Source organism: Falco naumanni, chromosome Z, assembly GCF_017639655.2.
Source record: "Falco naumanni isolate bFalNau1 chromosome Z, bFalNau1.pat, whole genome shotgun sequence".
NCBI lineage: Eukaryota > Metazoa > Chordata > Aves > Falconiformes > Falconidae > Falco > Falco naumanni.
In genome coordinates, this window is record NC_054080.1 from 19,957,081 (window position 1) to 19,984,692 (window position 27,612).

The window sequence follows — 27,612 nt, forward strand, 5'->3', positions numbered from 1 at the left end:
TCTAAGTCCCCTTTGAGTATTGAAAGACTGCAGTAAGGTCTTCCTGGAGCTCCTCTTCTTTAGGCTGAACAACCCCAGTTCTCGCAGCCTTTCTTCACAGGAGGTGTTCCATCCCTCTAATTATTTGTGCAGCCCTCATATGGACCCACTCTAATAGGTCCATGTCTGTCGTGTACTGGGAGCCCCAGAGCTGGATGTACTCCAGTATGGGGTCTCATGAGAACAAATGAATTAGAGGGAGCAAATCACCTCCCTCACCATACTGGGCACCCTTCTTTTTATACAGCCCAGAATGCAACTGGCTTACTGGGCTGTGAGCAGACACTGTCAGCTCATGTCTAGCTGTTCACCAGTATCCCCAAGTCTTTCTTAGCAGGGCTGCTCTCAATCCGTTTGCCCCTCAGTCTCTACTGATACTGGTGATTGCCCCAACCTAGGTGCAGGACCTTGCACTTGTCCTTGTTGAACTTTGACAATTGCATCAACCCACTCCTCAAGCATGTCACGGTCCCTCTGGATGGCATCCTTCTAGCAAATCAGTGGCACCACTCAGCTTGGTGTTGCCTGCAAACTTGCTGAGGGTGGGCTTACTACCACTGTATTAAATTATGAAAGATCCTGAACAGTAGGGGTCCCAATATGCACCCATGAGGGACACCACTCGTTACTGATCTCCATTTGGACATTGACGAGTTGACTGCAACTCTTTGGATGCAGTCGTTCAGCCAATTCCTTATCCATTGAATAGTCCATCCATCAAATCCGTATCACTCTAATTTAGAGGTAAGGATGTTGTGTTGGACAAACGCCTTACAGAAGTCAAAAGTAGAGGACATCAGCTGCTTTTTCCCATGCCCACTAGTGCAGTCAGTCTGTCATAGAATGCCAGCAGATTAGTCACGATTTGCATTTTGTGAAGCTATGTTGGCTTTCTCTCATTACCTGCCTGTCATATGCCTTGAAATAGCTTCCAGCAGAATCTGTTGAACGATACTTAATTTCTGTCAGCATCGGAGGAGTTTGTTCCTGTATTTAGCAGTGCTAGCATAAAGCAGTTCATCTTTTTATACTTGCGAATACCAAGTTGAGCTTTTAATAGAGCTTATTTTTGGAGATATTTGAGATACACTTCAGCCTTCAGCTGCGGAATTATTGTAGTCAAGTTTATAATGTAGAAGGAAGGGTTTTCATTATTGTTTACTTGTCTTTCTAGAGCTTCCAGTGAGCTCCCCAATATGCCATGCAGTTTTGAAAACACTACAGCGCTGGGAACAAGTTCTTCTCCGACGTCTTCAGCTATATGGTGGTCCACCTCAACATTATATTTCAGTTCTTGCTTCTGAAGATGCCCTAGCTGCTGGGCCTGCATTGCTTCGCCATAAAACTTTACTTGAGCCTACAAACACTCCATTCAAGTGAGTCTAACTTCTATATACAGTGACTACAGTGTCTTTAATATACATCAAGCATTACATTGTTAGTGCATGTGATAGACCATAATTTTGGTAACTACGTAATGCCAGTTTCTAGGTTTTCTCTAATCCACTGTGAAATCATATGTACATACCAAAATTTATGCATCTCTGATCCAAAGCAAGATTGGGGGCCGGGGTGGGTTGGGGGAGGAAATTATCGCTTCTGATTTAAGTTCTTTTATTAAACCTTAACATACTGATTTTGAGTGTGCGTGTAAAATCTACAGGGGAAAATAAAAATAAAGAATAATAGATTTGCCCTGAGAGATAATTAAGTATGAGTGACAGTGAGTTAATGGCCTCATCTTTGGAGGGAATAAAATTATGTTCTTATCAGCATTTTTTCCTGAAATCAGAGAAGAAATATTTATTGTTTGATATTTGCATAGTTGTGACTCCACATAATTGCATGTTTAGCCAGAAAAGTGTGCTCAGTTCTTGAACTGTTTTTAAATAGGTTTTAAATAATTTCTGCCTTTTTCATCTTACTATCACCTGTGGTTGCAGAAGCATCAGAAAGCTTGTATTTTTGTTGTAAAATACCTCACAATTTTCTTAGTTTCAGTAACTTGATTAAAAAGCATCCATGTTGTAAAAAATGAGGTGGCCTAATAAATAATCTGTATGCTGACCTTAGTGTTGTGTAATCTCTTGAAAAGATTTTTCTTCCTAATCCCACAATAGGAGGTAAAAATTCTGCATTCTGTTCCTTCTTCCTTTTGCGCCTCTTCTCATATGTAGGTTTGTCAGGAAGATGGTACCAGAATGCTTCCAAATAGGTCTTGTACATTGTTCAGAGAGTTGTAGTTTTGCTTCAGCATTTCTTCTGACTATAGTATGATTAGAATATTAGATATTGCTGTCTCGTTTAAGTATGGGCATGATTAAAATACTTATTTTAACTTTGTTCTGTAGATCTAACAGTCATGTTGCACTATCTGTGAAGAGGCTCTGGCAGTACTTGGTTAAACAGGAAGAAGTTCAGGAAACCTTTATCAGAAATATTTTTACAAAGAAGCAATGCCTAAATGAGGTTGGTGTGGTATATAAAACACATAAAATGTCAGTCAGTCTATGATCTTTTACTTAGGTTAGTTGGCTGGCTTGTTTACTTTCGGAAGCATGAATGGATAATATACTATAACTCTGAATCTACATTATTTCATAATAAAAATCTTTGTCCATTGCTTTATTGAAAACAAATAGTCTTTGACTGTAGACTGACAGCTAACATCACTTAGATACAGTTAGCTTCTTTGTGAAGATCAGTATAAAATCTACCTGAAAAGAGTGACAGACATTTTAAAATGAAAAACAGTGATGCAACCAAAATTAAGAATGTTCGAGTCATAGCCATCCTGGGTTTATCAACTAGTTTTTTATTATGTTATGATTCAATTTTAATAAGAAAATAGTCATACAACAGTTAATATTTCTGACCTTGATAACTTGTGCCAGCATCTAGCTGGATTCCAGGTTCCGGGTTCTGTTAAAGGTTTTAAAGTTGTGGTTCTGTAATGGATTTTTGGGTTTTTTCCTCCCTCTTCAGTTACTCCTTTTCTTTCCTACTCCCCCCAAAAATCTATTACAGAAAACTTAAGGAATAGCAGAAACAGGAGAAAGACGATCCAAACAAATGAAATGTGCAGCAGAAGGAGTATTCATGTCTAGTAAAGCCATGGCAGCAAAGAGTTCTGTATGAGCTAATCTTTGTCGTGTCACAACTAGAATATTAACCTGTTGGAGTATTTGTGGCCAGTTGTGTTCACTACAGGCTGCACTTAAAAGGAAAATTGTTACTTTTGTCTTGTCCTTTGAAGATGCACCATTTCTGATCATATCATGTTAATGCAGCCATGTTGCTATGCTGTACAGAAAGGTATTTTGGAATATTTTAGATGTGTTTTGTATGTTTTGAAGTAGAATCACGGACAGCCTTACATGGCATAGGTTTGTTTGTTTTATTTTGTATTGTCTCATTACTGATAAATTATTAGTGGAGATCACTTGTTTTCCAAGAAATTTGACTTTTGACATGGACAAGATTTTGCTACAGTACAGAATTGGTAAATCAGTGTCTTCTGTACTGAACTTAAGGTTTAGGATTTGATAATTAGTTACTACATAAAATACACGTGTATGTGTGCAAACATGCTGTTGTGTTTCGGTTTTTCTTTGTTGGGGTAAACAACAAGGAATTAAGCATTTCCTTGATACTTGCATGTTATGTCTTATCTTTATTCTTTGTTCTGTGGTGGTTCTTTCCTTGGTGAAGTCATTAGAGGAGCACAATGAAACAATGAAAAATTCTGTGGTGGAGGAGCCTATCATCAATAAGGTACACAGTAGTAATGCTCAAGTTAATTAGACCTTACATCATAATGAAAAAAATCCTCTTTGAAAAGATGCTGATTTCCCTGAAAAAAAAAAATGCTGACATAGCAAATAAACATAAAAATTCAGTTTTGCAAGAGACTGAGTTAAATTAGTATGTTTATACAGCCTATCTGAAACTACACATATCTTAGAAAGCTGGATTAAACAACCAGGTAATAACAATATATATTATCAAATTCCTTAGCTATGCCAAATGAAGAGCTGAGGCTGAAATTTGCCCAAGTGACAAAAATTCAGTACTACTGTGGGAAAACAGTACATACAGGACCTTTCACCAGTATGAGATGGCTAGAATTGTTCCCTACAAGTGAAGGTAGTTAACTGAAGTTACAAGATAAGTTTATTGGCGTGATACATACTAGTTTGCTACCCAGAGTATTCACTGAGTCTTTTAAGATTGATACAATTGAACTGATATAACAACTTTGTACCAACTTTCTTGAAAGATTGGTGTGAGACACCGGAAGGGTGTAATACTATGTCAAGTTCAGCAAACAAATACTGTACTCTTCAGGTCGTCATTTACAAAACTAGTGACAAGACAGAAATGAAAACACCCTGTGATGTGCTTGGACTACCTTGATATTAATTATGTGATAAAGCAGTATTAGCAAGTAGGTAATTTGAACTGACTGGGGAAAAAAGTAATCTGAAAATGTCCTTGTCTAAATCTTCTGAAGACAAGAGAATTTAGAAATTGATGGATAGCAGCTGGGCAGTGGTGGTTCTGGAATAAATCTTTTAAGAAAATACAAAATTTTACATTTGTAATTCAGGTTTGAATTAGTATGTCACTTGTTTGGCATTGCTGTTTTTTTTCTGTAGAATTATTACAGCAGACCAGAGTCTAATCTATCAGTTTAATACTTGCAATGCTGAGATTAATTCTGAACAGGAGTACTACAGTGCTGGTAGAGTTTAGAATTTTGTTGTGTGCTGACATATGCGTGAATGCATTTCTAAAATACAAAAAGGTAGACAAGATTCAAATACAACATTAGATCACATTAAGAAAAAAAAAAAAGAAAATGTGATAGTAAAAAGTTTGTGGTACTGGAATGTACAGGATTCCAGAGTTATTTAATTATGGAGAATGATGAGTAGACAAGCTGACAAAGTTCAAATCTATTTTCCTACTGAGAATCTTGGCTACATGTTCTTTCAGGCTATTTCGTCAGTTTCAGTGGCAAAAAGCGTTTGCTAAGAGCATGAAAAGACTTAGCAAATTATTGTAAGAACAAAACATCAAGACTCAATTTTTTTACTATCAGTATCCCCCAAGTGTGCATGTGGCCTTGCTGTTTTCAGCATCCCTTAAAAACTTGAGAATGAACACAGTACTGTGACTTCTGTGACAAATACACACTTTCTGTGTTGCTGTCATAATCTCAGCATGGCAGTGGGAAGCTAGATTATTACACACAAAAGAGGTTTACTGTAAATATTACAGGTTATACTTGTCTCATTTTCTTAGAAACAAAATCAAGACAAAATGCATGACATCTCAAAATACTGTGTTTGGTCTCTGAACTTCCAATAAAAAGTAGGTTTGCATAGAAATTTGCATTTAAATGTGCTTTACTTTTTGAATACAGATAGAAACTGATAGGGGATACCCAGGAGGCAAGGCAAGAATAATCCATAAAGAGTCTGACATCATTACTGCTTTTGCAGTCAATAAGGTGAGTGTAACGGAGGTAGGATAATCTAATTGTTGTACTTCCACCTGATAAACAGGTGGTGGTCCCATTGTGAATGGGTGAGATATCCTTTGCCAGCCATCCTGCTACAACTTAACCTCATAGTGCTCCCTTCTATAAAGCACTTCATAATTATCTTTTCCTAATTAAATAGTTTTATTACAAATTTTTTTTTCTATTGGGCAGTGGCTTGAGGGATAGGAGGGGTGGCCTCCACTTGGTCTTTGAGCTTGTGTGTGGGAGTATTTTTTGTTCTCTGTCTAAGACAACCTGGAAGTCATCTTTTCTTCTGTTTAACTGTTTACACCTTAAGAAGCTGAGGAGGGGAACCTGTTTGCAAGCACTGTAGTATAGTTACCTCATGTTTATCCTTTGAGGAAAGCAAAGAAAAACTAGAGCTGCTTGAGAGAGGTATAAAATACAAATAGTGTGTCGTGCTGTCCCAAATGCAAAGAAACTTTTAACAGGGAAATGTCAAGTATAGACAGTTTAAGTATATAGATTTTTAGACATAAATGTTTGAGTTTTTTAAATTGATTGAAGTGTATGTTTTTGTGAACTGTACTATAACCAGAGAAAATTGTAAAACCTACCTTTTTGAGTATTCCTTTTTTATCTGCCTTTGTGTGTGTTACTTTTTTTCCAGGCAAATCGGAACTGCATTGCAATAGCATCAAGTCATGACATTCAAGAATTAGATGTTTCTGCGATTTTAGCTACACAAATCTATACCTGGGTTGATGATGATGTGGAAATAGAAAATAAAGGGTATACTTTCCGTGTTTCCAATATCACAGCTTGACTGTGTATAAATCAGTGTAACAAAGCATGGTGTTTAATATTGTTGTTTGGAATCTAACTTATATTGTTTCATTTATAGGGCTGATGATTTCTTAGTTATACACGCTCGTGATGATCTGGTAAATGTTCAGGGAACCACTCCTTATACTCATAGTAATCCCGGCACACCTATCAATATGCCTTGGCTTGGTAGTACACAAACTGGCAGGGGTGCATCTGTGGTAAGTCGCTTATCAAAGATTAGCCTTTCGTACTCTATCTGCTTCTCTCCTTTTATCTGTTTATTGTTGCTGATTATATTTTACTATTACTGTGTAAGTAAATGTAGCTTTTCTGTGTAATTAAGGCAAGATGGATTTTTTTTTTGTAGGTTAAAATGCTGCACAGAATTTAAGATACCACCAACTAAGCAAGTGAAGTTTTTAGTCAAGCCATATATGCTTTCTTTACTTTAGATACATTGTTTAAAAATAAAGAATCAGAGTTCAGGTAAGAAGTTGCTGCTTAAATTGTTCTTGAATGACTTGAAGCCAAACCCTGTATCAAAGAAGCATATATTCAGGGGATTTCAAGATATAAATTGGTAAAGACTGGGTAGAGATACTCGTGTGAAATACCAACATAGCTTTTATTTTAAGCATAAGCTTAACTTTCATTCTGCATTCCAGACTATTCCAGTTATTATTTGAAAATAAACATCAACAACTGTTCTAATAAAAAATACCTTTGTAGTGCGCTGTATACTGGTATGAGCCTGTATTGTAGAAAGAAAAGCAAATGAACGCCTAAAGCAGATTTCCCTGGCAGGACAGAGGCTTCCAATGAAATCAAACTCTAGAAACTGAGTGACTTAAACTTTAGGAAAATGGGGATTCTTTGTCTCATAAGAAAAATGAGGAGGGCAGGACCGCAGAAATAGGGCCCAACTACATAGATCATGCGTAGTTTGAACTACACGTCATGCTGATGTATAACTTTATCTCCAAAGCTGTTGTCAGCTATGTCTGTGAAGTGCTGTGCAGTTTTGCCGTAACTCTCCTGAGCAGCATTATTAAATATCTTGCTTCTGAAGATGGTGTTTTCGAGGAAATAATGAGTTTCACTGTTAGGCATTTCTGAAATATGCTGGAGTGAGGGGCATCCACTAAAGTGTGACTATGTCCACGTGAGCAGATTGATCCTTTTTATCATAGAGGTGACACCTGCGCAAGGGTAGGTCTTACTTTCAGAAATAGATTCTGTGTCTGGAGTGAAGCTTGACCCTAAGCAAAAAGCTGTTAACTCAGATTTAATTCAGATCAAATGATGATTCTAGTCTGGCCATTGACATACTTACTTTAGTTCCTGTGCAGCATAGATGCTCTCTAATAATGCAGATCTGTTGATTACTTAGCTAGGAGGTGCTTATTTGGAGCCGGTTAACTGGGCTGAAACGGTCATGCAAGACACCCACATCTCTCATCCTGTCTGCACAGATGTGCAGTTTTCTTGGATAAGTGAATGCATTAAGTCTTGTGACTTGGCTGGGCTTTGGGGCATTTAACAGGTCAGAACAAGTTATTAAGTGGTGGCAGAATGAAATAACCATGTGTTAATTCATATTGTAGTTGATTTTTTTTAGAAAATATTTGATTGTTAGGAGGAGTAAATAACAAATGAGCATTATAAGAACAATAATGTTATCCATACATGGAAGTGCATATTGTTGCAGTACCTACACCTCTATCTTCTGTGTGCTGATCCTAGTCACCCGTTTTGCCGCTCTGGTATCATGATCAGGTCTCTTCTGCAAGTAGGCTTTGAATGCCTTTGCCACTTGCTTCTCTTACTTCCATTTATACATACATACACACACATTGTGTATTTCTCAACAAAGTAATTACACAATCTATTAATGTAAACTATTCTTACGTGACTTTCTATTTTATATGTAGTAAAACTTTCTTACCTAAACGTATATGTCTGTGCTTGTGTTGGATGCATTTGCTGTTAATCTTTGGACCTAAATTTTGTTTGTCATGCTGGTTGACTGTGGCAGAGTAGAGAACCAACCACAGCACAAAAAACCACCTGCCCACTAGGATGGGGAGACAAAGGTATTGAATAAAGGCAAAGTAAAGGAATGAAGAGATAGGGATTCTTGGGAGGAAATAGTGTTATTGTGGAAGGACTCAAATCTGGAGGAAAACCAGCCTCACCAAAATCTCTCTGTTGGTACTCTTTGTTAATTTGTTCCTTCACATACTGCTTTTGATCCTTGTTCTCATCTTTGCTTTTCCGTGATTTGCAGCCTATTATTTAGTAGGTAGTCCGCTGTTCTTCACAATTACTGGCTTTTCAGTCTTGTTGTCTCTGCTTCACTTCCATCAGCAAGGGATTCTATTGGACTTATGATACTCAGGCAGTTAATGTTTTATTAGCTCTAAGGTTTTTCTGTTACACTTCTTCACTGTTTCCTGTTACGCAGTTTATGCAAGGTAAGTAAGGAGGTGCTCCACCATATCCTTCAGTACAGTGTGTTTGCACAGTTCTTACAGGACCTGTTTGTAGAAGAGCACTGAAGTAAGTAGTATGTACTGTCAGCTTTGAAACTCGGGTAACATTCAACAGGTTGTCTTCCAAGCCAGTACGATTGACACCAATATTTACCAGTTTAATAACTGGTGGGTCATATCTTAAGCTTTTTTATTCTTCAGTATTAACTGTACTTCAGGCCCAAAGCACCCAGCTTTCCAACAAAGCAGTGTTCTAGCTGTCAGCTGTTGTTAAGGGGAAACTGAGGGATAGCAGTATCAAATGTCAGTTACATTGATAATGGAAGTGTTTGCGTTTAATAATGATACTTGGCTTCTAAATCAGAGACACTGCACCAGAGAGTTATGTTAGCATAGTCTTAAGCTTGCGTTTTTCCAAAGCACAATCCTGTAGAGGTGAGATCATGATGCATGCTTCTCTGTTGAATGAGGGAAGATGATTTCCACTGACTTCTGGGTAAAAGTTAATGCAGTCCTTCATTTTGGTGAAGAAATAGAATGAGCATGAATAATTTTCTTTTACTTAGACATAAAAGATAAACTGTTAAGTTTAGAGAGCAATGTATTGCAGTTATTTACTAATTGGTATATGCACTAATGTTTGAAGACTTACCCTCTATTGTCTTGTCCTAAGTCTTGTAATGTATATGTTGTTTTATTCACCAATGTTTTACCAAACCGTTGAGCTTTTTTCTTTGTCATTTAAAGTACTTACAGAAAAAAGGAAAATATGTATTTGAATTTTTTTTTTTAATCTTCAGGGAAGTGTTTTGAAATAAACATGGGTAACTAAGAAGCATAACGCTTTGTCTTCAAAAATAATAAAGCTTTGATAACTGAAAGATCTAAATCTGCTTCCAGAATGTAATCAAGAGGATAGCAATTATTCCACTAATCCAAACTGTGGGAAATTGAAGAAAATCAATTATTTCCCTTCCAATTGCTGTGGGTTTTTTTTTCCTTCCTTTTTATTTGCAAAGTGAAAATTGGAGAGCATTGCTTTTCAACTCTGGATCATATTTAGTCACATGAAGCAAGTAAAAGTTTAATTCCTATGTCCTTCCAGTTGACACCCTGATATGGTTGGAGGCCAAGGCAGAATAGCATACTTAAAATACGTGTTTCACTGTCTGCAGTTTCAGTGACAAAGCAGTGGCAAAATATCATGCAAAATCATAGCAGCTGAAAGTCATGGTTGGACATAATGACCTTAAAGATCTTTTCCAACCTAAATAATTATATTTAGGCAGCTTGCTATTGATGTGTAGTAAGTGGTAAGCTGTTGTGTTGAAAGTGAGTGCTCTGGCAACAAACTTACGTCTTGCCATTTAAAATTAACACCTGGCATGAATATGAACTTATGCCCTCTTCTCTCTTAGGTGTTAGATAAAAAATACATGCATGAACAAACTGATTCCAAGAATTTTCAGAGGAAAGGCAGTCCTCAGTGTAGCCAGATGCTTTTGTGGAGAGCTAAGGAAAATACATATGCAATTTCCCTGATCAAAAATCCCTACTGTTTCTTTCCTGTTGAGGGTTGGACTTATTATTTAATTAAATGAGGTTTTTATCTTAATTGTCAAATGTCTTCAGTCCTCTTCATGTATTGAACTCTTCCCACTTAGGGATTAGTCAGCTAAGAAAACAGCATTCTTGGTCATGTACCTTGCTCCAAGCAGAGTTTGGAATTTAGGAGCAAAAGTACTACTAAAAGTCCATTGGATCTGCATTTAAACAATTATAAATGCTTTTGAAGAATTTTTTTATTTACTAGTTGCTAGGTATATTGCTTATTTTGGATGGCCACAAATAATCACTTTTTAATCAATGACAATAAATTAACTAGACTTGAAAATAAATATATTCCTTCCTATTCTTTTACTTCTGTTAAAGTTGTTTACCTCTTTCTTTACATGCTTCTGCCTCTCTCTCTTGCTTATCTTACAATGTTCAGGAATATTCCAATAAATTTAATGGAATCAGAAAGGAATTGGCAAGAAAAGAGGTAAGACTGCAGTCTAAGGAGTGTTTATATTTGGATCCATAAATCTCTGAAGCAGAAAGTTAATATTTACCTAGATGTGTAAAGCTGCAAAAGCATTAACATCTACACTGGTCTTGGAAGAAACTGACTTCTATCTGACTTTCTAAACCCAGTACTTGCTTTCAGTAGGAATTTTGATAGGAAGCAACTCTCTGCGATCACTGTTTATTCTAGTTCAGTAACTTTTGTTCAGTAGTATTGTTTAATTAGTTTTTATTATTTTGTATGTTGAACAGATGCTCAAGAAGGCTATTAATAATGTAAGAAGAATGGCTTCTCACCCAACATTACCATATTGTAAGTTCAGTTTTGTTAAAAAAAGGAAGAAGTTACCTGAAGATTGTATCTTTACTTATTGGACCTGTTTCTTAGTATGCTGCTGTTTTTTACTAGCACAATCTGTTAGAAGTTTGAGAAGTTGCTTATAAGCCCTATTTTACTGAAACTATTTGTCATTTTTCATTAAAAAAGAAAAAAATACTGGGGGATACAACCTTTGGAAACAGCAATTTATTTTTTACATATTTAGCAAAAAGTACTGTATTTCTGGGTTTTGTGACTTGGATGAAAAATAGTAGGAAAAACACATTATTATCTCCAAGCTTCATATTTCAGTACCATCTAAATACAGTTCTTAATTAAATAATGAGTAAGTGCAGTTCAATATTGGTTGAATAGCACAGGTTTAAGTTAAAGTGGTACCCACAACTCCTACACTATGCCAGATGTACTATGTCGCATATTGTGCCACTGGTTATTCTGAGGATGATGTGAGCTGGTGTGAGATTTCATAAAATTTTGGAAGCAACCTTCCTGCTACAACAAAGTTGTGTAAATATTTTCTGTTGCAGACCTGACAGGTGCTCAAGATGGTAGTGTGAGAATGTTTGAATGGGGTCATGCACAGCAAATCACATGTTTTCGGTCTGGTGGCAACTCAAGGGTAACTCGAATGAGATTCAATTACCAAGGAAATAAGGTAACTGACAGAATGCTTCTGTACTCTCTCCCCCACCCCACCCCTGCAGAAGCATCCCATTTTTCAAATCTAAAGCAGTTTCTCTGATCTGTAGATAATTTCTCTCTTTTACATACACGTGTGTGTATATATATATGTATCTACAATTACTATGTCTTTTTTCAGTTTGGAATTGTTGATGCTGATGGATACATAAGTTTATATCAGACAAATTGGAAATGTTGCCCACTTACTGGAACTTCACCTAAACCATATTTGGTAAGTCAAAGACTAAATTTGCTTCCATATGCTTGTGCTGTGCTCTTTTATTTCCATCCTCCTTTATAATAGTTAGGAGAGGGTAGGGATTGTGCTGATAACCAGTATTAATGAAGATGTAATAGTATTTTGTTGCTATCCTGTGAAAGGTGTGACAGACGAGGTCTTAAATCCTAATCATACTTACTAAGTTGGAGAGCAGAAAATGCAACGTTAGACTTGAAATAACTTTAATGTTCTTTGAGACTTGTCAATTGTTAATTAATTTTCAATAGCACAGGACTGGAAAATATACTTCCATGAAAAATTAAGAGTATCAGAAGGCATACACATAGCTTTGTATCCTATGTTCTTTGAATTGTTTTTGAAACAGCTTACCTTCTCAAGGAAGTTTTAAGATTTCATGCTTATGCAAAATTTGTTTGTTTCTTAATAATTTCTAAACTGCATTTTTTCAGACTTGGCAGTGTCATAACAGAACGGCCAATGATTTTGTTTTCATCAGTTCATCGTCTTTGATAGCAACAGCAGGATTGTCTTCTGACAACAGGTAAGAACTGCTGCGATAATTCATAAAAATGAAGTGGTGCCCTATTTCCCCTCCTTTCCCCCCACCAGTGTATTTTTGAGGAGTGTCCTTAAGCAGTTTAAGAGCAATGTGCATACTTCTTTCTTTGTTTGTGAGAGGGGAAAAGAAGTAATGTTTGCAGCTGAATTGCATGTGCCTATTAAAGGAGGTTCCATAGGGAAGCCCAGATCCTCTGTTCATGTTCCATGTGGCGGTGGAGGTGAAGTGGAGGGAGAGATGCTGATCTCTTTGGTATCCTGTGTCAGGACACAGAGGAATGGCTCAAAGCCGCATCAGGGAAGGATCAGGCTGGACATTAGGAAGCATTTCTTTATCAAGAGTGTGGTCAGGCATTGGAAGAGGCTTCCTAGAGAGGCAGTCAATGCCCCATGCGTGTCAGTGTTGAAGAGGTATTTGAACAGTGCCCTTAATAGCATGCTTTAACTTGGTCAGCCACTGAAGGGGTGAGGCAGTGGATCTAGGTGATCCTTGTAGTTCTAGATCTTTCTGTTCTATTCGTATAAGCCTGTCTTAAATTATTTTTATAGACTTAGGAAGTTGTGCATAGCTCTTAATTTAACATTTTTTTTCTTAAGTTTTGATCAAGAAATAGTAAGAATTGCTAACATTCAGATGTATTCAGCTACAAAAGACTGTAATCTCAATATGAATCTTTATGAGAATAACCAGTAGTAGAATGATTGTCCAGAGGTCATGTTCTTGCAGTATATGTATAACTGTGAAAGTAATTTGTCTGCTGAAAAGTAATTATTGAAAGTGTTTAAAAGTCCTTTTATGCCTGAAACAATCTTTCTAAGGTTAAGATGACTTTTCAAGTGTTCAAAATACTGTAGAACAGTTGTTCCTGAATTAAAACGTTTTTTTTTTTCCTACAGAAATATTTGTCTTTGGGATACTTTGGTTTCGCCTACAAATAGCTTGGTGCATGGTAAGTAAAAGACAACCAACAAAATAGTTGATCACATAAAAAAAATTATGTGTATGTCTCTGTTTTTCTGTGGAAGTTATTGTGGGAAGTAATTTTCATATTGGAAGTAAAGTACCTTTCACTGTCCTGTATGAGTGCATTAGCAGAAATATAAAAAAAGATTCTTGAGAAATTATTTGCTGCTATATATATGAAAGGGTGGTTTCGTGGACATGAGCACCTTGCTTTTCGTAGCTTGTATCTTTACACCACAAGTGCAACCCTTGACAGCCAGACAACTGTAATTTCTGTTCTTTCTTAAAAGATTTTGAGCAACTCCCACTTGTAGTAGAGTTGTGTTAACCCTGGCTGGACATCAGGTGCCCACCAAAGCTGCTCTATCACTTCCCTCAGCTGGATAGAGGAGAGAAAATATAATAAAAGGCTCGTGGGTCAAGATAAAGACAGGAGGATCACACAGCAGCTACCATCACAGGCAAAACAGATTCGACTTAGGGAAATTAATTTATTACTATTCAAATCAGAGTAGGATAGTGAGAACTTAAAAACAAAACTTAGAAACACCTTCGCCCCACCCCTCTGTTCTTCCTGGACCCAACTTCACTCCTGGTTTCTCTGCCTCCTCCCCCAAAGCTGCACAGGGGTGTGGGTAATGGGGGGTTACAGCCAGTTCACTACATGTTGTGTCTGCTGCTCCTTCCTCCTCACGCTTTTCCCCTGCTTCAGTGTGGGGTTCCTTCCGTGGGAGACAGTCCTCCATGAACTTCTTCAGTGTGAGTCCTTCTCATAGGCTGCAGTCCACGAACTGGTCCAGCACGGGTCCATTCCATGGGGTGCAGTCCTTCAGGAACAGACTGCTCCAGCATAGGTCCCCTGCAGGTCCACCAGTCCTGCCAGCAAACTGCTCCAGCGCAGGCTTCCCATGGGTCACACCCTCCTTCAGGCATCCACCTGCTCCAGTGTGAGGTCCCCCACATGCTGCAGGTGGATATCTGCCTCACTATGGACTTACATGGGCTGCAGAGGAACAGCCTGCCTCACCATGGGCTGGGGAGCGAGAATCTCTGCTCTGGTGCCCAGAGCACCTCCTGCCCCTCCTTCTGCATTGGCCTGGTGGTCTGCAGGGCTGTTGCTGTCAGACGTTCTCACTGTTCTCGTCCACTGCAATTTGTGTGGTGCAGGGCTTTTTTTCCTCCTCTTAAATGTTATCCCAGAGGTGCTACCACTGTCACTGATGGACTCAGCCTTGGCCAGCAGTGGGTCCATCTTGGAGCCGGCTGGTGTTGGCTCTGTCAGACACAGGGGAAGCTTCCAGCAGCTTCTCACAGGAGCCACCTCTGTAGCCCCCCTGCTACCAAAACCTTGCCATGTAAACCCAGTACAGGTGACTAGCATATTGAGAAGACAATAGCTGTAACACTGTCAAAACTGCACTTTTCAGCACACTTAAGAGATACATACTTGCAGGATATGCATCCACACCCTTGAACTCAAGGTTCCTATGGCTGTCTCCTCATAAATCAGAGGTGCCCCGCTCCGAATTTGATCAATTACATGTTAGACCAAATAATGATACTGTGAAGATAGCATAGGGCACTTGCAGGTACATTATCTGTTTGGCGAATATGAGAGGACATGTTGTTTATGAACTGCTAAGTACTTCATTGTCTCTGTGGAAATCCTGACCTTGGAGACTCCATGATTATGAAGTGGTTCTCTGAAGATATGTATATGAATAAAAACTAAATTTTGTAGAAAATATTAATTTTTTGTTAATGTATTGAATAACAGATACACAAATTAAGATCTCATAATTATATAGTAATTTCCAGAGTTTAACCAAAAGATGAACTTAACTGCTGCTATATTCGTAAAGTGGTGCATTTTTTGCTTTCAAAGATTGTCCAGGTCTGTGGCACTTTATGTATTATGCTAAATACTGTGGAATGATTTAAGTGCTTTCTCTGTGTGTGTGTGCATGTATGGATTTTGACATACAGTATTACAAAAATACTTTAGAAGAATTATTCCCATAAATACGCTTTTTGAGATGTAATCAATATTTAGTGGGGTTCCATTAACTTTGTTACTAGTGTTTTGTTGCAGTGGAAGAGAAATACAGTCTGAAATACAGAGTTGGGCTCAGAGAGAGTTGTGAAGTCCTTGTAATTGAAGTATGGTGAATGCTTAAGTTTGTGTGAGATGCGTGAAATTTCTCAATGTAAATTTAGAAAACCCTTTGAACTGCGAGGACAATGTACTACGTGCCACCTGTTAGGATTCATAGTGTCTAGTCTCAGACATACTGAGCTTTGTCCTGGTAATGTTAATCTTCCTTCACTTCCTTCACTCATTTGAGGGAGTAGACATACACAAAAAAATGTGAAAAGCGGCAAATTAAAACAACCAGTGGAAACTTAGAGGTTATTTGAGCAAGTGATTTAGGAGGACATTTCTTCTGGCAAACATATGCCTTAAGGTAACAAGCATTAGAGAGTTTGAAAAGAATCTGTTTCTGGTCAAGGCTTAATAGTTTGTGATTACACAGGAACAGAAAAGAAGGATATAATTTTCTTTTCATACAGACTGTAATTGCTTAATATCAGAATACTGCCACTACAGAATGTCTGATGTGAACCTGGGCTTGCATATATATGGTACTGCAATAGACTGGTTGTGGTCACTTGGATTACAGCATCAAAGCCACTGTTGCTACTGTCTTGAACCATTAGAGGCTGACAGTAAATTAAAGTTAGTACTGTGAAATTGGTGTTAGTACTGTGTGTCTTATTCAAATTGCTTTGCTTTGGCTTTCAGCTTTTATCTGTCATGATAGTGGAGCAACTGTGCTTGCATATGCTCCAAAACATCAGCTGTTAATATCTGGAGGCAGAAAAGGCTTTACATGTATAATTGATCTTCGCCAAAAACAGCAGCAACAGTTACTCCAGAGTCATGATTCTCCAGTCAAAGCAATTGCTGTTGATCCTACAGAAGAGTATTTTGTCACAGGATCTGCTGAAGGCAACATAAAGGTATTAATGAGGGGGAGGGAGCAGAGATGAAGATGGTGATGATGTGTAAATTCAAAAAGAATCTTGCATAGGAATCAGATGTGTCCTATATTCCATATTTGTTCTCAGCGCTGACTTTCACATTTACTAATCTAATTATGAAATGTTAGTCTTACCTTAGTCTCTGTATATATTCCTTTATTATAGAAAATTAATATTATATAACTGTGCCATTACAGATTGCTACATATCTTTTGTTTTACAGTTAGTGTCAGAAAAATGAATGCAAAATGTAGGCCAACTTCTCCATGAGTTATTACTGGTGAGTTTTAAGATCATGGTAATTACCCTTACAAGAGATTGATGGGTTTGATGCTTTTTCCAGGTGTGGAGTCTGTCTACATTTAATCTTCTTCACACATTCATCAATGAGCATGCTCGACAGTCTCTCTTCAGAAACATTGGGACAGGAGTTATGCAAATTGAGACAGGACCAGCAAATCACATATTTTCCTGTGGTGCTGATGGAACAGTGAAGATGAGAATCTTGCCTGATAGATTCAGCCCTTTAAATGATGTGTTAAAAAACGATGTGAAATTTATGATCTAAGATGTTTCTCAGAACAGTGTATAACATTCCCATTCTGCCAGCTCTGAAAATATTTTTTTCTTGAACTAGCCAACAAAGCAGATAGATACACAATGATAGCTTGTGCCACAAAGATGCTTTCCACCCTCCCCCGCCTCTATGTACTACTACCTGGAGCTTTTAGTCCCTGATGCACTGATGCCTTAAAGATTAACAAGGTCCTTCAGATTTTGATCATTGCCTAAAATAAAAGCTATATATGACTCTGAATTACATAGTTAAAATATTACTAAGATGTTGCTGAAGTGGTTTACCCTTCCTTTTGAAGTTGTTACACTCCCACCTGGAGTGTACCATCTGGGCATGGCCTCTGCCTATATTCAACACCTGGCCACCTTCTAAAAGCAGGGCTGCCCAGATGGAAACCATAGGTAATGTTAGGCTTTCACTGTGGCAATCATAACTGTCTCTCTTCTCAACTTAAGTCAGTTGACAATAAAAATGTATACCTAATGTATAAAGAATAGAATAAATTGTGTAGAAGAGAAACAAAGCCTGTATGAGTAGATATTTCTGGCCATGCAAGCATTCATGTAACGAGCCACTGTCTCCATTCCTGGAATCCAGGCTGTTTACCTCTCTAACTTGCCTGATCTCCTTCCTCTGATCTAGGGTATAAGAAACTGAAGTATGTTCTGTCATTTGTCTTTTATTCTGTAGCTTGAACCACTGCCATCAGGATGGCAGGCTTACCTTTTGAAAAGAAATATATTTTTAACCCTGAACACTCCCTTTACAAAAATATGTAAATACTAATGGATATCTTCCTAGTAAGATAGTCAAGATTGTGTGAAGCTTTAGTCTTGATCAAAAAGATAGAGGAAGATACTGTTTTAGGATATGGCACTAGAATTTCTTCAAAGTCTATTTATTTACCTGTCTGTAGAGGAAAAAAAAACAAAAACCCACCTAATTTATTTGTACGTTTTTTCCAGTAAGACTTTTATTTAGCCCAAAGACACTCAGCTCATTTTTAGCACTTATGTTCTTGTTTTTCTGCTTTTCCTAAGTACTTTGAAAAAGGAAAAAGGAAAAATGTTCAACAGCAAAGTACTTTCATATTGAGTCTGTGTACTGTATGTTTACATCTGGTGTAAAATGAAAGAAAAAAATTTTGAAAAGGATAGATGGATTTTTTTTTGCCAAAATAATAATTACGTAACTTAAATGTTTGACCAAATTATTAATGCACAAAGCCTTGACATTATTTTTTTTTAGTCTGCTAAAAACTGTTCCTGTATTTTGGTTTACTTACTTGAGAGCTTGACAGAGATTTAATTTGTAAATTAGATGTGAGGTTGAATTACTTGAATGCCAGTAGTGTACTTTTTGCTAAAAGATATTTTGTGAAATATAGCACCATGATATTAACTGTAAAATAAACTTGTCAAATTAGGAACTATGGGGATAAATAAAGCATAGCAGAAATGAAGGGCTTGCAAAATGAACTTTGTAACATTCTCAGGATGCCTTTATCTTAAGAATATAAAATTGTTTAAAAAGATTTTATAAAATGTATTAAGGTCATTTTAAATGTATGTTTTGCAAGTTGCAGTGCGAACACTATGAAGGTTTTCGTGCACATAACCTGAACTTACAATTTGTGCAATAAAAAGAATGTGAATATTTTGCCATGAAGAAACATGTGACAGCATTTCAAACTGGTACAGCTGTTCAGTGATTCAATTTTAATTTCTTCCACAACACTTAGTTGAAATCAAAATTGATATCAAAACAGTTTAAGTACAGTGATGGACCAGAAAAGTGACTGACTAAAAGTGACACCACCTTACAAAACACACTTGCTCGATGCGTATGTTATATCTGTTCAGTGGCTGAGTTTCTGATATTCCTTATTCTTTTGAAAGAAGGAAAATGATCAAATTGACAGTAGCACACTCCTTGAGAATCAACTAAAACCCTGACTTTGTAGCTGCTTATATACACGCATTAGTTTTATGTACCAACTGAACTAACAGTTACATTCAGAAAAGGAAAATGTGCAAAAGTCATGGCAATGTTATATAATGATGTCCTTGATGTTTTGTCCTTAAATATTTATCTCTCATTAGCTTTAATATTTCAAGCTCAGTTTATTGTACTGGCAATCACAACTGTGAACTCAGCAGATTTTGTATGTAATTTGCCAAGACATACAATGTTGTCTTTTTTCAGAGTAGAGCTGCACTATGAATAATCCTGGCAAACTTACGCATATACCAGAAAAGTACTGACTGTGAGCAGACATTTTCAATAATGTTTATAGTTACCATAAGCTACTCTCAAAACTAAATTATGTAAAATCACCATGTATTTGCCACACCTTCATAATCTTCCCAATAAATCCTGCAGAAACTCAACCTTCTAGAATTCCATGTTGCTGCTACTTCATTTGCAAATCAGTTGTTTGCTTCTATAATACTGTTTGTTGATGTTTAACAATTATTGTAAGTCAAGTTATTGGTAGTTTTCTTGTGATGATGGAATCAAAATACATTAACTTTCTGTTGTATCTGAAACTTCTAAAGGGACACTCTCAACTTTGAAACTAGTCATTGGGAAAGAACCGAACTCAAAACTCTTCCAGCTGTTGCCCTTAACAACTACCACTGACTTTTGTCCTCCAGCAATTAATGCTTTCTCCCTGTTGCTACGCAAGTTACTCAAACAGAAGGGTAATAGTGGCTACCCAGGGTTCTGTGCTTGAAGCAGCCATGTGCACAAATTGAACTTAAAATTTGCATTTACCAGTGCTTAACCAACAATAATTTCATGTCCAGGCGAAATAGCTTGTAGTTGATAATGTCCCTTTTAAATACCACAGACGAGCAGTTGTGACTTGTGTTTGTCTATGCAGCAATACATAATGCAATCAGAGTGTGTCATTCTTGTGTTGCTAATTGATTCAGTTACCTGGAACTGATAGGCAATCCAAGTTCTTTACTATTACTTTAGTAACTTGTGAGAGTTAAGACTCTGGCCATCTGGGTACTTAAACTGGCTTGTTGTGTGACTTTTACCAGAAAATTCTCAGCTGACAGCTGATGTTGCAGGATGTTTATGGAGAAAGATGGAGAGTGAACTAGATGCAGGTTTTGTACCATGCTGCTGTGGCACAAGGTGAGCTTGTGAGTGTCCTACTGCATTTTAGGAACCTTGCTACCAGTTACAGGAAATGAACTGTTGAGCTATCCTACTTAGGTACCCACTCCCTTCCTCTTAAGAGCACCCAGTGTTAGGTTAGTTGCAATAGGTATGAAAAAGCAACAGTGATTAAAAGGAAATAAGCTTGGAGATGGTATATTCATCAAGGTGATTTTTTGAAATGTTTATTTTTACTAAAAATAGCAAAACCACCTCTAATGGCAGGTTCAGCACACTGATCAAACTTCTTTCTATAAAATAAAGATACTGATTTACCAAGCTTCTTGGTGTTTCTTATTCCTCCCCATTTCTAGCTCTAAAATCTGGATGGTTTTGATCTTTCTCCTTTCATGTCTTACACCCCTCAGTCGTGTCCGTCCCCCCCCCTTCCTTCTTCATGCCTTCATTTTTCCTTGTATTAGCTTTCCAGTGGGGGGTGGGGGGTGTTTTTTGTCTGAGGGGTTCTGGGTGGGGTTGAGGTTTGTTTGTTTTGCCCGCCCCCCCCAGTGCAGAAGTATCAGTTGTAATCAGTTCCAAGTCATTTCCCAGTGGGATGGAGCTGATGGTGCTTTTAGTCATTTTCTTCCACAACTAACTTTTTTAACCCCTTTTCTGTTTCATGTAAATTTGAAAGCCTGTGAAGATCTTGGGGAGCTTCACCTCCCTACTTTTCTCACCTCTAGAAGAGAGATGAAGATGAGTGCCCAAACTTTAGTCGTACAGGAGGCAGCTTAGCTGCTGCCAGAATTAAAAATAGCTCAGCGTGCAGCTCAGTAGAACGAAAGAACGGGTTGGTTTGGGGATTGTCCTTGCAATATTTGTAGCTCCTTCTTGGGCAGCAAGGCAAGAAGCAAAGAAAACTGTACCCCAGAGCCAGGCACTGGGACGGTGCAGCCCTTCGCAGGCGTGTGTACCCCCCCGAAGCTTTCCCCGGCCTGTGCCCTGCAGCAGGGCAGCCTCGCTGCGCCGCATGCCCGCCGCGACGGGCCGCTCGCCCAGGTGCGGGGCGGCGGCAGTTCGAGTGGGGCTGAGGGCCGGGGGGCTGCCCGGCCTTCCCGAGCCCGCCGCGGGGGGCTGCCCGGCCTTCCCCCGCCGCGGGGCTGGCGGCGGCGCCGGGCCGCGGAGGGCAGAGCCGCCCCTGTCCCGCCCGCCAAGGCCGCGCCCCGCCCCGCGGCGCGGGGAGCCGGGGTTGCCTCTGCCGCGCCCGCACCGCCCCGGCAGTGCCGCTCCCGCCGCCGCCGCCGCCGCCAGCCCTGAGGAGGCGCCGCCGTCCCCGTCCCGTGCGCACACAAGTAAGTGCCCGCGCTCCGCGCCGCGGGGTCCCGCTCCCGCCGCACCGGGCGGGCCCTGCCCCTGCGCGCCGCCGGCGGGAGCGGGGGCGGGAGCGCGCAGCAGCCTTGCCCGCGGGAAGGGCGGGCCCGCGCCCGGCAGGGCGGGTAAGGCCTGGCCGCCCGGCGGCGCCCTGGCATCCTCCCCGCTGAGGGGGCGGCCGCGGGGGTCCGGCTGCCCGGCGGCTGCAGGTGCCCCTGGGGGGCAGAGCTGGGCTCCCGGTGCCGCCCCGGAGTTACTTCAGCGAGGGGGGCGAGCTGGGGCGGCCGGGGCGGGACTCGGGCAGCTCCCGCGGGGCCGGGGCAGGGGCCGGTGGCTGCCGTTCTCCTGCCCCGGCGGCGGCCGGCGCCGCGGAGCCCCGGAGCCCCGGAACCGGCGCGGAGCAGCTCCCCGTGGGAGCGGCCCCGAGCGCTCGGCATGGAGCGCCGCGCAGAGCTGCGCTCGGTGAGAGCGGTACGCGTGCCTCTGCTCGGAGAGACGCAGCGCCGGCCCCTGACGCCCGTCCCGGCAGCGGGGCAGCTTTCTCCTTTTTTCAGAAATACCCCCGCTTTCGCCCGGAGCGAGCCGTCGCCCCCGTCAGGGTGTGCTGGGGCACACACGGAACAGATCTGCGGCTCTTGAGCAAAGGCGACAAGTGTGGTCACCCAGCCGAGCTCTGCGTGCTGCTGGTAAAAGGCAAACTTTCCTGAGATAACGCGAGGCTGCTTCTGAAAGACTACCAGCGAAAATTCTGCTAGTAAGATCAGTTTGTGTCTTATTTACATCTAATTAAATAAGAAGGATCATAGTTCGTTGATTTAGATTTAATTAGGTTTTTTTTCAAAAAAAAAAAAAAAAAGACTTTTGCGTTTAGAAGACTGGTTGGTCAGACTTTACGTGCTGAAGGTCCATGTGTGTCTAGGGGTGCACGTTTGCCATCTTACTTTATCACACATATGGATTGGTAAAGCAAAGTGCAGTCCAAACGGTGTGTTGCTCTGCACGTGCCTTGTTTCAGTTACACTCCTTTGCAAATTATTTCCTGTAACCGACTAGCAAAACTACTCCTGTTACAAACTGCCCAGTCAAAACTGCTCCAAGCAGTGGTATGCACCAGGTGAGGAGCTGTTAGTTACACTCACTGGCTGGGTTGACTGCTGCCAGCTCTGCTTATCTTTTCTCAGCTCGAAATAAGAATTTGCTTTGAAAGCGTGGTGATAGCAGAGCCAAGCACTTGCAGCCTTTGGGGTAGCAGATGAGCCTTCCAGTTACCACAAACCACAGGTCTGGTCTGAACCTAATCACTTGTGGGCATCACTGTGAGATCCAGCGTTACCATTCTTTACTGGCAGACCCAAGGTGGGTACGGCAGGGGCAGCACAGGTCAGGCTGTGCCATATCTATAAAGGAGTCCCTGATCTCCTGATGCTGCACATTGTTGCTGTTCTGTGGTAAGCAAATTAGGTTAGACAGATGTTGTTTAAAAACATAGGAAAATACATTGATGCTCTGTATTGTTTATAACGCTTCCGTTTAATGGCTTTCGGTGGGAATCTTAGTTTGTGGTAGCTTTTGATTATTATTTCTACCTCACAGTGATTAATGAGCATTTTGGTAAACTTTGTAGACCCTGGAAGTCTGAGCTTTTTAAACCTGAAATGAGGCTGAATGCCTTCCCTTCCTCATCATGCTACTTACATTGTTGATAGGCATGAATAGTGCAAAAATGTAACGTCATGTGTTTGCAGGCCTCAGGGTTTTAAATAGTGACCTGAAGTTGCACCAGGGGATATTTACATTGGGTATTAGGAAAAAAAATCTTCACTGAAGGGGTTTGAGCACTGGAACAGGCTGCCCAGGCAAGCGGTAGAGTCACCACCCCTGGAGTTATTTAAAAGACATGTAAGCGTGGCACTTAAGGACATTGTAGTGGTGGGCTTGGAAGCGCTAGGTGAACGGTGGAACTCAGTGAACTTAAAGGTCTTCTCCAAATTAATCAAATAATGTACTGAGTGTTATATGAATGGGTACCTTTGCCTCATTTAAACAGTGATAATGAGGAGGGGAAAAAAAACCCAACCATCCTGTAGGGAATCAGCTCCTCAAGTATTAGGCTAAGAAGGTGTTTGGATGTTCCTCAGTACTTCTTCCCAAAAGGCTTATTTTCTAAGAGGTGGGAATCATCTACTATCTCTCAAATAAACTGCATAAAAGTTTGCTGAGGCTATAAACAGGAACTGGTAGGGGATAAAAATCCAGAGAGTGAGACTTTTGCAGGGGAAGGCGGTCTGAGACCTTTACTTGGAAGACAAAATTTGTTGAACTCGTTACGTGCTTAGGAGCAGGAGGAAGTGACTAAGATGGTCTAGTGCATTTACATGCCTATTTTTATTTAACATGGAAGCAAATTTAATGTGGAATCTTATCAAAAGAAAAGTTGTGGCACAAATCTTTGTAGGAGGATGGAACGCTGAGGCTTGCTGTAGACGTTACTTGCTGTTTGCCCTGACAACAGGAAGCTGCTCATTTCCGTTAAATAGTAACAAACCTAATCTGACTAAACCTAGATTTCAGTGTACTTTGTGGCTTAATTGGCCTAGTTTGAGTTTTCTTTAAATACTTGCTACTAGGTAAATAATAATTGCTGCTTGAAATGGCTGAGGAAATTATCGAATGGTTGAGAAATCTTAACGTTGGTCAACTTATTTCAGTATGTGAAGTCCTCCAAGTGATGGACAGTAAAATGCCTAGTAATCTTTAAAGCATATAATGCATCCCTACAGATGTTTTTGTACAAATAAAAAAAATATTCAATAACAGAATATGGTATGTAAACATTAGCTGGTTCAAGAGAAGTTACATCTTTATGATGATTTTTCTTCCAGATTGCAGATGTTCACTCTTACGTTTACCTCTCAGTAGAGGTTTTGGCCTACAATTTCGCTTTAGTTGTTTTATTAGTTCTCATACATGAACAGTAAAAAGATAAAAAGGGAAAAAAGTTACCAAGTTATATTTGTCAATATTTTAACATTGGATATATCTACTTGAATTGTCTGCCTAATCTAAATGGTTCATACTATGTTTTCCATAGTTTTTACTATATTGATTGCCTTCTAGTAGCTTTGACTACTCTCTGGGTAAATTGGGTTTGTAGCTTCTTACCCCACTGAGATATAATACAAAGCATTTGGATTGTACTTTGCTTCATTTCTGTCTTCATCACCACCACCACCTTCCCCCAGCCTTTGTAGGTATTTCTTGCTATTTCTTGTATTTTCCCACCATTAGGCAAATTGTTCAAGTTACTTTCATCTTCCCCCACTGAGAGATTTCTTATGCTTTAAGTTAGGTTTTGTGGATCTGATTTGTCTGATGAACAAAACTAAATTTAACTGAAAATGAAGTATATAGGAAGAATTTTCTCACAGGGGAAGTACAGTGTGTCTACAATGTATCCTGAACAGTGAAAAGACATATTCCAGTGATATGTATCTTGATTTAACAAATTCTAGTGCTTTTGTCTTTTGTATGAGGTATTGACACACAGAATGTGGTGCTACAAGAGTTGATGATTTAATGGGAAAGTAACTTAGGGACCTTTTAGAGTTGGGGGGGGGGGGGCTTGTGTCTATATACTCACAGCCATGAGCAGCTGTGTTGTGTATCTGATCTGTAATAGAAATGTTTGCAGCATTTTTCAACTGTGATGTAACAGGAAATCCTCTTTATTTGAGACTGGTCTTATAATCAAAGAAAGTAAGTATGGCTTGAAATTAGTTATGGGTTATTTTTTCCCCATATGCCTCCAGCATCTCCAGATCATAAGACCCAGAATAAATGTTATTTGTGGTCAAGTAGAAGTTAAGATGGCATTTGATCAGTTAAGCAAGCGAGCAAGAAGTTTTACTTTGCATTTTTACACTCTCTTTCTCATGTAATGCTTTACTTAAACAAGAATTTCCCTTTTTAACTTGAAGATACACCCCCACTGAGAAGTGTGAACTCTGTGCCCTGAGACTGAGGTATGTAATTTGGAGACTAGTGGCACATGCCTGTTTCATTAGTGTCTCTAACAAGTCTCTAAGTAGGGGAATAGCACAGAATACATGATTTAAATTAGAAACTGATTATCCTGTGCTTCAGGTGCTGTTTTCTGAACCAGTCGTTGCTGCTGTCGCTTGCAGCCAAAACATCAATTCTTTCTTTTTCTTTTCTTTCACTGTGGTGCTTCCTGGGATCTCTGCAGCAGCCCTGAATATAGTAAAGCAGGTGTGTGAGTCTGAGTATCAATCAAAACACATACCCTTTAAACAATGCAAGTTAAAGCTAATCCTTAATTTCAATTCTGTTTTTATTTAGAAACCCAGATGCTGAAAAGTAAGTGTCTTAGGTCTTGAGAAAACTTTACAGGAATTTTGCATGCCTTTTAAATGACAGAACCGTTAGTTGTCATTGGTAAGTTAATAAGATCTATGTTGGAGGATTAAGTCCAGAAGATATCAGTACCAAAATCTGCATTTCTTTCAATGCTTCTCATTAACTAGAAGTGTATCTCCTAATAAGTGAGGTTTAGTATTAAATATGCCTGGCTTAATCCAAGGTCTCATTTTTCTCCAGAAATAGGGTTGGGTATTTTTAAATGTCTAGTTTTGAAGTTCAGTGTATGTTACAGGATCAACAGAACAAGACATGTTAAAACACGGCATTTTTTCCCAATTTATAGAATAATGCAGTAGTGTTATCCTGTGGAAGTCAGGCTAGATGCAGTCATTGGTGGTGGTAGTTTCTTGGATACATGTCTGACCATGAGTGATAGTTGTTAAATCATCTGCAGGTGTGCGTGAGCAGTGGGCTGGGCTCTCTGCATCCACAGCAGAGTACCTGGCCTGTTTTGTGTCTGTGTCTGGAGGCCCCAGAATTCAGAATGAATTGGTGGAAATGATGTTTGCCTTATGAGTTTGATATTTATTACCTGGGTCAATAGCAAGGTGTTTATTGTGTGGTGTGCTTAAGCCTTCCTCAACTAATGGCTTATTTTTTGCTTTAGTGTAGCAGCTTTATGGGAGCATGTCTGAATACTGTGCCTTTGCTAAGGAGCTGGTCTTCAGAGATATTCAGGAAATGTAAGAGCCCAGCAAACTGTTTTAAACAAAAGTGGCTGGTGTTCAATAGTTGAAGACTTCACATGCTTACTTTCTTTTAGTGTCTTCATCTGATATTTATAAACTAACTTTCTGCTAATCAAATATTTCTATAAAGGCAATATAATTTTTCCTGTTTGGTGTTTTGTCAGCAAAAGTTACTGTGGCTTACATATAAATATATTCAGGATTGGTTGTCCTAAATAGCTAAACTGATGAAAACCCCATAACTCTAGTCGATGTTCCTCCACTGGGTAGCAAATATGTGTATAAGGGTAGAATATATTAAACTGTAAGGTACTGACAATAGGGAAAATAAGGTCTAAACTGAGAAAGCATAGCTGCATGTGATTATCTTCAAACACGTTTGTCTCTTGAGCTTTGAAGTTAAATACCTAATTTGTGAAGGAAGTAAAAACCCTGTAGTTACCAGTAACTGATTTTCGAGCCCTTTATCTTCTCCAGCATACATACTACACACAGATAACATAATAAAATAGGCTGTCTTGAAAGGCATTTTAAGTAATAAGTGGTCCAGGAAGGCAAAGAAAATCTTTCATCTGATATGGAAAATAAATGTTCAATAAAAGGAGATAATAATTTTGTTCAAAGACATTCCAAAGTGGAGTTTATTAAAAAAAAAAAAAT

At 39.3% G+C, this 27,612-nt stretch overlaps 2 protein-coding genes across 11 annotated transcripts in view; both read left to right on the forward strand.

Annotated features, from left to right (window-relative positions):
• The window catches only part of DMXL1 (Dmx like 1), an 85,357-nt gene extending 64,566 nt beyond the window's left edge, over window positions 1-20,791 (forward strand). For 5 of the 8 annotated variants that reach the window (XM_040580688.1, XM_040580680.1, XM_040580683.1 and 2 more), the window contains 14 exons: window positions 1,214-1,415; window positions 2,391-2,508; window positions 3,751-3,813; window positions 5,468-5,554; window positions 6,219-6,340; window positions 6,453-6,594; window positions 10,862-10,912; window positions 11,188-11,248; window positions 11,803-11,930; window positions 12,096-12,188; window positions 12,647-12,738; window positions 13,653-13,705; window positions 16,523-16,740; window positions 17,105-20,791. In XM_040580688.1, the coding sequence (XP_040436622.1) occupies window positions 1,214-1,415; window positions 2,391-2,508; window positions 3,751-3,813; window positions 5,468-5,554; window positions 6,219-6,340; window positions 6,453-6,594; window positions 10,862-10,912; window positions 11,188-11,248; window positions 11,803-11,930; window positions 12,096-12,188; window positions 12,647-12,738; window positions 13,653-13,705; window positions 16,523-16,740; window positions 17,105-17,329 (1,655 nt within the window). In that variant the 3' untranslated portion in view covers window positions 17,330-20,791. The other 3 variants (XM_040580682.1, XM_040580686.1, XM_040580687.1) reach the window with 3 other exon arrangements.
• Window positions 20,792-21,746: 955 nt separating this feature from the next.
• Window positions 21,747-27,612, forward strand: part of TNFAIP8 (TNF alpha induced protein 8) — a 66,302-nt gene continuing 60,436 nt past the window's right edge. Inside the window, exons 1-2 of one of the 3 annotated variants that reach the window (XM_040580282.1) lie at window positions 21,747-21,804; window positions 22,353-22,577. In XM_040580282.1, the coding sequence (XP_040436216.1) occupies window position 22,577 (1 nt within the window). In that variant the 5' untranslated portion in view covers window positions 21,747-21,804; window positions 22,353-22,576. The remainder of the gene's footprint in view (window positions 21,805-22,352; window positions 22,578-27,612) is intronic. The other 2 variants (XM_040580283.1, XM_040580284.1) reach the window with 2 other exon arrangements.